The following is an 8,643-nucleotide window of genomic DNA, read 5'->3' as shown; positions in this document are numbered from 1 at the left end:
TGCCCTAGCATTCTTCAGCCCAAATGGCATCACTCTGTAGCAATACGTTCCCCATGGAGTGGTGAACGCAGTTTTTATCATGTCCTCAGGGGCCATCTTGATCTGATTATATCCGAAAAACCCATCCATAAAGGATAACAAAGCCTGACCAGCTGTATTATCCACCAGGAGATCGATGCTCGGCAAAGGAAAGTCATCCTTGGGACTCGCCCTGTTTAAATCTCTGAAATCCACACACATTCTGACCTTTCCGTCCTTCTTGGGCACCGGTACTATGTTAGCCAACCATTCCGGATATTCAACCACTTGAATGAAGCCCGCATCTAACAGCTTCTTGACTTCATCATGGACTTTCAATTCCCATTTTGGTTTTAATTTTCGAAGATTTTGCTTTTTGGGCTTGGCACCTGGGACTAGGGGAAGACGATGCTGGACAATGTCTTCGCTTAATCCCGGCATGTCATCATATGACCAAGCAAAAACTTCTTTGTATTCCTTAAGCAAAGTGATTAATTCTTCACGCTCCTCCGGGGATAACGTTTTGCCAATCCGTATTTCCCGGATTAAGGTTTCATCACCAATGTTGACGGTTTCAATTTCTTCTTCAAGTGGTTTAGCCCGACGCTGCTCCTCTTGAGTGATCATGTGTTTGATCTCAGGGGGAGTTTTGTCGGCATCCTCATAAGAGGGGGAGTCTTGATCATTGTTATTAGTTTTATCAATTTGAGAAGCAGAAACAGAGACAGGAAGATACTGAAACGAGTCCTTCATTTCATTCATAGAATCAAAATTTACATCATTGATCAATTGGCCCACAGCAGGCTTTACAGTATGCTCAAAAAGAAAGTTTGTATCGTCAACTGAAATGTTGACACCTGACTCAACTGGACTATGTATGGACTTTGCAGTATATTCTATAACGGACTCATCTTCATAGACAGCATCTATACCGGAGGACTCGCCATCCGCACCAGGAATGTCTAAGCTTCCTAAGGTACCTGCATCCAAGGAATTGTTAGAAATAACAGACTTTATATTTGACTCGGAAACAGACACATACTCAGAAACTTTAGACTCTTTTGGAGGAACGTGACTATGCTGAAGGACTAATTGAGGAATGACCTGAGAGGTCCAGTTATCAAGGGGTACCTCAGCTGGGGTAATTCGGCCCTTAGGGTTCAGGATGTGCGCATCTTCTCCGATCATGGCAATGACCGGTGCCTCAACCTCGAAGAGGGAGTCTAGAAGGCGCGGTTCTAAGTTCTCCGCCCAATCAAATTCCTATTTTTCGACAGCTGTAATCTGCCCATGGAAGTACTCATCCGGCAATTCATCAGCGAAAAAGATTTCAAAACCTGGCAGCTCTTTCCCAGACTCATCCAACCAAGGCTCGGGGAAACCACAGAACGGGCGATCAGCTCCTTCTTTCCTGTACCTGCCATTCATCAACAGACTGAACGGTCCCATAGGCAGCTCTAGGCCCCGACGACGCAGCTCTGCCCACTTCAGCATGTACTGCTTCCTTTCCCTGATTTCCTTTCGAGTGGGTTCATATCCTAACCCAAACAGATTGTTTGCAACCTTCAGCTCCGGCTACTCAGTTAAACCCTGCAGATTTCTCCCTAGACCAGTTCCAGGAATATACCCATATTTGCGCATTATCCGTGCTACCTGCGCATTTGCACTGGACATAAACAGAATTTCTTCGCTCATAGCTTCTTCCATAGTAATGGTCGAAACTTCAAGCGAAAACCCAGTCAGACTGACATCTATGGTGCTTGAACCAATCTGCTCTTCGGATATCTGTCCAACCTCTGGTTCTGGGTCCCCTCTAACTGTGATAATTCTGTTATTCTTGATGAACTTGAGCTTCTGATGGACAGTGGAAGGAACCACTCCGACTTTGTGAAGCCAAGGTCGGCCGAGAAGGAGAAAGAAGGAGGTCTTGATATCCAGAACTTGGAATTCTATGTCAAACATTTCACCTCCAATCTTGATTTCGGTGACCAAAGTTCCAATGACATCCCTTCTGGTCCCATCGTAAGCCAATATCCCCTGCTCTGACGGAATGTAGTCATTTGGCCCAAACCCCAAGGCAGTAGCGGTGCTCAAAGGACACACATTCAGAGCTGACCCGTTGTCAACCAAAACCTCTGGTACCTTCTTCTTATTGCAAACGACGGTAACTCTGAGGGATTTTGTATGATTCTTACCTTCCGGAGTCAGATCTTCATCAGAAAAAGATACGGTCATAGCTGCTCTGGCCATAGATACGAGCCCAACCAGCTCGTCAGGGGTTATATTCACAGACACCTGTGCTGTATTCAGTTCGCGAAGTATAACCTGACGATGCTTAGGTGATGACATCAACAGACCCCAGATAGAAACATTAGCTTGGGTCTTTCTAAGCTGCTTCAACAAAACGTCTTCATCTTCTTCAGGACGCAACCTCTGATTCTGATTTTCAACAGCTCTGGCAATCTCAGCGGGATTCTCTGCTCTCAGCTCGGGAGGCTTAAAGACGCGTCCACCACGAGTAACATGGCGAACCTCATCACAGGGATCGTTCAACAGAAGCAAATCATCATCCTCAAGCTTAAGGACATACGGGACTTCGCCTTTCTCTTCCTCCCCCTCAAATCTGAGGACATAAGGGCATCCAGAGGATTCCCCAACTTCTTGCGCCGAGGACAAGACATAAGGCTCTTCGCGTTTAACTTCCTCATCATCGGATTCCCATCTCAGGATATACGGCTCATCAGAAATAACGGCACATATACGTGAATGATCCAGGACAACCTCCTCAGTAAGAATGGCATAGACATTCGGAGGAGGCATAGCGTGCGTTGGCAATGGATTCCTGGTGACATTAGGAAGAGCCTCCACTGCAATTTCTTTTGCCTCGATCTTATCCTGGATCCTATGCCTTAATGCCATACATCTGTCGGTCAAATGCCCAACACTCTGGTGATATTCGCAGTACTGATCTTTTCTCCAATATTTCGGGAGAGGATTTGGGGCTTCCCGGGGTTCTAGTAGAGTGATCTTCTTGTCCCTCAACAGTTTTTTGAGAGCCACAGATAGGGAATAGGGTAGAGGAGTGAATTGTCTGGGCTCATTTCTTTCCGGACGAACTCCTCCGGGACCTTCTCTCCTAACCGGACGAGCAGTATTCACATTGTTAACTTCCTTCGGAGGCGCCATAGGCCTTTTTCCCTCTCTGACATCTGATGTGGAGGCCCTAGTTCTCAGGCCGCCCTTAGCCAATATGTCTTCGATTCTAGTCCCGGTCTTGATCAGATGATCGAAGTCATTGAAGTACTGGATTGACATATGAGGAAAGTAAAAGGGGGAAAGATTCTTGACGGCAATCTTGATAAGATCGTCATCCGGTAACTTGTGGGTCATTTGGACTGCCTTTCTCCTCCATCGCCGAATGAAGGAAGTAAAGGTTTCATTGGGTCCCTGCTTCAGCGATTTCAGGTCCCTTTTTGTCACGTCAATCCCCTCTTCCATGGAGAATTGCTGGACAAATTTGTTAGCCACACCTTCAAGGGTCCTGCTTTCTTCTGGCTTCAGATGCAAAAACCACTTCTTGGCTGTCCCAGTCAAAGTCCTAGGGAACACTAAAGCAATCTGCTCTGGGGATAAACCGTGCTGCTGCAACAGAGGAATGACTGACTTGAGATGGCTACGAGGGCACCCCATTCCGTCGTATTTGTCAAAGTCTGGCATTTTGAACTTGGGCGGAAGTACGACCCCTGGAGCTATCATGAATTCAGACATATCCAAATTTTTGGGACCTTGGCACTTCATGGTTTCCATATCCCGGGTCAGCTTCTCAATTTGGTCAGCCAATTCCTGTGCTTTATCAGGATTTCCTAGGTTAGGAAGACAGCTCTCTGCTGCGTATTGGCACTCATCAAAGTCTTCGATTTCAGGCAATACAGCTGGCCTGGGAGAAACAAGAGGAACGGAAGGTATAACTGGGGACTGCTGATTGGCCGGGTCTTTAGAGGTAGAAAGACGATCATTCTTCAGGAGGGCTATATCATCCTTCATGGCACTCAACTGAAGGAGAATAGCCTTCATCATTTCATTCGTATCAGGACTGTTGTTTCCGGTCCCTTCCATTGATTCAGATGCAAGTGGAATGGGTGAAAGAATATCTGGAAGGCCGAGGAGAAGCGGCGCTGGAGAAGTAAAGGATTCTGGGGAAAAGGAAAGTCTATTCAGCCTGGAATCTGAAGACTGACGGGACCAGGTCGATTTCGAATTGACTTTCTTAGGAGCGATGATGTCCCGCTAAGACTCCTGAATGGAAGTTAATAAGTTAGATTGCACATTTTATAATTGAAATGGAACACTTCACACAAATTCAAGACGAGAGAAAAATGAAAAGAACACATTTTCATTGATCACAAATCAAACTGCAGTTACGATTGATAAAACATGTCACTTTTAATTACAAGTAGATGGAACAAAATGAGCATAATGAAACTTGAAATTAAAATTGACAATTGCATGAAAATGGTCTTCAATGCTCCATGATCCGAGCTCTCTTTCCCGCAGGCTCTTCTGGTAACTCCTTCCGATGAACTTTAGATGATAGAGCAAATCTCTTAGCGGTAACCTTGTTTCCCCAAGCAGCTACAATAGACTTTATGAGACCAGGAGTAAGCTTTTCGCAAGGAGGAGGGGTTACAAATCCGGGAGGACATGGATTTCCCGTGATCTGGTAAAGCAAACGAGTGGGAGCATAAAAGGTTGACTTTTCCAAACCCATAAGATACACAAATGGATGCGGGTAGGTGCTAGTGATAACGTGTAAGCATGAATGACTCACCCAGTGAAATTGATCCTTCTCCACGTGCTGTAACCAATTACACCACTCATCAATGGATTGCGGTTGGTTGGCCATTGGTTGCCAGGATGGGGAATTTTTCAAGGTATACTTATCGCGGCTTTTTGGCTGGAGGATAGTGAGTTTTTCACAAAGCCATACGTATAACAATTTGGCACACCCATAGAAACTATTCTGAACCTTTTGATGGTCAATCCGGTCTGGTCCAAAAAAGGTTTCTGCCAGCATAATAGGAACAGGATTCCTCCCTTTGTTAATTTGGTCTACTACACCAAGCAGAGCTAACGGGGCGGCACGGGAGTCTCCGCGAATGACATGACGCGCAAGGACTCCAAAGATTAAGGCATTACGCCGACAAGTCTGAAAATGAGAGTTAGCAGGGTCAATGCTCTTTGAAAAAAGTTTAATGAGATCATAAACTTCCACGTATGTGCCCTTGAAACAAGGTAGAGCATCAACAGTATCATTTTTGAATAGTCCACAGAAGAGGGAATGGGAGTCCATGCTTGAGGGTCGAATCCAAAATCCTTCAGGTGGGATTTCTAACAGGGCGCACCAATCTTCAAAGATTGGACAGAATTCGAAAGGACCAAATCGAAAAACATGAAGGGTGTGATCCCAAAATTTTGCAGCTGCTTGGAGAAATTTCCAATTCACGTCGGATACGCTCAAATGATTGAATGTGCTTATAAATCGATCAACCATGCTCCTTTCACACTCACGCGGGAGAGCTTTGGTAGCCTCACTAATCCAATCCTTCAATACATTATTTGACATGGTTAAACCTAACATAGAGATAGGATAAGATTATTAGAAAATGAAGATAACCTGGTATAAATAAATGACAAGGATAAATTTGAAGATTCATCGCATGGGAAGGATACAATTGATGGCACAGGATTTTTCATTACTAATCAAGGATGATCAGCAAATCAGAAAGGTAGACCATGGCCACAGAATGACAGAAGTAGGTCATGGACCAGATCTAAATCTGATGATGGATACCAACAACTATTCGATCAATATGATGAAAAATGATAGACCATGGTTATAAAGACAGCAGACAAGCCATCAACCAGATCTAAGACACCGCGAGTAGACAAGTAAGGATCTAATCCTACTGAGTAATATATACATAAGCTGAATTTACGATACAACCAAAGAATGGATACATAACCAAAGGGTAGTAAAAAAAAAAAAAAAAAATTTGTGACCACGAGAACGACCTGTACAGGCCACTAACCCAGTGAAACCCAAGGGGGATGCAAATACAACTGATCAAACCAGAAGTTCTCACTAAAAATGGGTTCTAAGCTAAATTGGGGCTATACATGGGAATCGAGACTAGGAAAACTGACTCTGAAGAATAGCAGTCATGCTTAAAAAATATTTTACGAAAAATTCAACAGCATAACGGCTAGACAAGAGAGTCCAGATAAGGTAAACTCATGGTTTAACTAACTCTAAGAAATGGCAGTCATGCTTGAAATGTTCTGAATAAAATCGTGCAGCATAACGACGCTAGACAAGAAAGTCAAGGTAAGGTAAACTCATGATTTTCCTAGCTCTAAGAAATAGCGGTCATGCTCGAAATGTTCCGGACAAAATTCGGCAGCATAACGACGCTAGACAAGAAAGTAAGGTGAACTCAGGATTTTCCTAACTCTAAGAAATAACGGTCATGCTCAAAAGGTTCTGGATAAAATCCGACAGCATAACGGCTATACAAAGGATTCACACAGGATTCCCACAGCCCGACTAAAGGGTATGTAAATGGGAAGAATAGTAGTACAAGACTCTCAATAAGAATGCTACTACTCAACTGACAGTAATAAGATAAGCTCACAATCGGTAAACGAAACGTGATCACAAGAGAAAGATAATCTAATGAATGACTGACTGCAGATGGGAATGTATGACAACGGAGCAACTCCTATAATCAACAGATCAAAGGACAAATTATGGCCAAGGTAATGGCGATCATGAGCTACTGACTAGATCTAGATCTAAGTAAGGAATGGGTATCACCGATTGAAATAAATAAGGAACTCTAACTAAGAGGAAAACCCTAATATACATAATCAGTATATATAGGTATATACACATATACATATATCCTAACCAGGGGCACCAGCCCTAAACCTAATCTAGCGGAGTCAAGGAAGTCTCGACTCAAGACAGACTGATGAGTGTACTAGGACCGTGCTGTAGCCATGTAAAATGAGCTACCCTAGTCTGCAAATGGGACAAAGCTCCTAACTCTAAGCTTTACATGTGTAAGCAACACATGTTCGACCCTTATATGAATGCAATATACTTATATAAACATGTGTACTTCCTGATTGGATTTCACTAAGTCAATAAGTATATACATAATATATAAAACAAAGTAGGGCTCCGGACTCAATCTATCGGGTACTATGCTTATGAACCATACTTAATATGTATAACTCAAGTGCACCGAGTGTTATACCTAGTATGCTTCATTGCTCATCGGCTGCTGTAAACACAAGTGCACCGAGTATTTACGGCTGCAGCGCTGGCGCATAGCTTGGAAATAGATTCAACAGCACCATCAGGGTGTAATGACATCCCAGTCGGGCACGCATTGAATCTATCCCGTGGAGCCAATAATGAAAAACAAATAAAAAAAATGAAAGGAATAAAAATATGATAATGCATGATGTGTAGTGTGTGAATCCCTTGTTTTAATTACGCACCTATCTGGTGCCCCTGGATTTCTAACGATAAAGTTCCCATTTAACTTGGTTTTGACCCAAATTTCTTCAAAATTAATTAAAATGGCATCTTTACAGAGTCAGGCAATGTTTCAAAAAATCCCCAGCAGAGTCGCCAATCTGTGGAACCCGATCCCAGAGAGGCGGGGGGACGTGCCCCCACGCGAGTCTCAGGATCATCCACGTGAAGGAGAGCTCCACCAAGGAACTCTCGAAAGAGTGCCCCTCACAGCATGAGCGGCGATGTAGAGTGAGATATCTCTCGATTCGGGGACTAGCCCGGATTCGAGACGCACCTTGAACAAAGAAAGAGTTGCCATCCAAGGAAGTGGGCCCTGGATCCCATGCTGTGCTCTTTCGCAACAGATAACCAGAGATATAAAAGGTCCGTGCCTGATGACGAATGGGGAAGGGATTAGGCGCCCCCGATTTGCCCAAGTGCGAGCACCTGGTCTCCTATGCCATTTATTATTAACTTTGAAGAGTTTTGGGCAAAAATCATGTGAAATGGGAACGAATATCCCCGAGATAACGTCTAGCTAATCATGCATATCTCGGAGATGAATAAGAAGCACACACAAAAAGAAGTGAAAGATATGACACCTAAGAATAGCTAGGTTATGAGTGTCATGCTTAATTGGTGTCTATGTTCTGGTGGACAAACACATGCATGCTACAGCTAAAAGTATAGGATCTGTACATGAAAGTAAGAAAACACAGCAAAACATACAACATGACAAACCCTAGACTCTAATGCGATAATTGACTCGGACCAAGATGGCCATCCACCTTAGCTGCACTACGTATCTCGGCCTCGGGAAGAATCAGAGCCAACGTAGTTCGGCGACCTATGCTAAACTACAATGCCTAACCTTCTAGGACCGCTATCCTAGACTCGATTAACTAGACCTGACTAGTTTTTAAAGCTTCTTGCGCCATTACTTAAGTTCAAATGAATGGTAATTTTTAGGACTCCCTATATGCCCTAACTAATGCAAGTGGACCCTACACCCTATGTGCGACTAGGCTGTGCGTCCTAAG

General features: G+C 43.9%; 1 protein-coding gene across 1 annotated transcript; it reads right to left on the bottom strand.

Annotated features, from left to right (window-relative positions):
- Nucleotides 1-869: 869 nt before the first annotated feature.
- LOC143850593 (uncharacterized) lies at nucleotides 870-5,368 on the bottom strand. The gene is made up of 5 exons (XM_077359822.1): nucleotides 5,006-5,368; nucleotides 3,812-4,071; nucleotides 2,753-2,941; nucleotides 1,150-2,641; nucleotides 870-998 (listed from the first exon to the last, which is right to left on the bottom strand). Exons 1-4 carry the CDS (start codon nucleotides 5,366-5,368, stop codon nucleotides 1,594-1,596), a joined length of 1,860 nt encoding a protein of 619 aa, XP_077215937.1. The 3' UTR covers nucleotides 870-998; nucleotides 1,150-1,593.
- Nucleotides 5,369-8,643: the final 3,275 nt, after the last annotated feature.

The sequence above is a fragment of the Tasmannia lanceolata genome, unplaced genomic scaffold, assembly GCF_043159265.1.
Source record: "Tasmannia lanceolata isolate RefF3 unplaced genomic scaffold, GAP_Taslan_0.1 ptg000018l, whole genome shotgun sequence".
In the NCBI taxonomy this organism is placed as follows: domain Eukaryota; kingdom Viridiplantae; phylum Streptophyta; class Magnoliopsida; order Canellales; family Winteraceae; genus Tasmannia; species Tasmannia lanceolata.
This window is presented reverse-complemented; position numbering and strand designations above follow the sequence as displayed.

What these genes read in the sequence shown, in the direction of transcription:
- LOC143850593 (XM_077359822.1), bottom strand. Translation starts at nt 5,368, where the DNA reads ATGGACTCCCATTCCCTCTTCTGTGGACTATTCAAAAATGATACTGTT. An exon ending in CGGGATATGGAAACCATGAA is followed by an intron (nt 2,942 to 3,811) that starts GTGCCAAGGTCC and finishes TTTGACCGACAG; the next exon opens with ATGTATGGCATTAAGGCATA. An exon ending in GCCGTTATTTCTGATGAGCC is followed by an intron (nt 2,642 to 2,752) that starts GTATATCCTGAG and finishes TTATGTCCTCAG; the next exon opens with ATTTGAGGGGGAGGAAGAGA.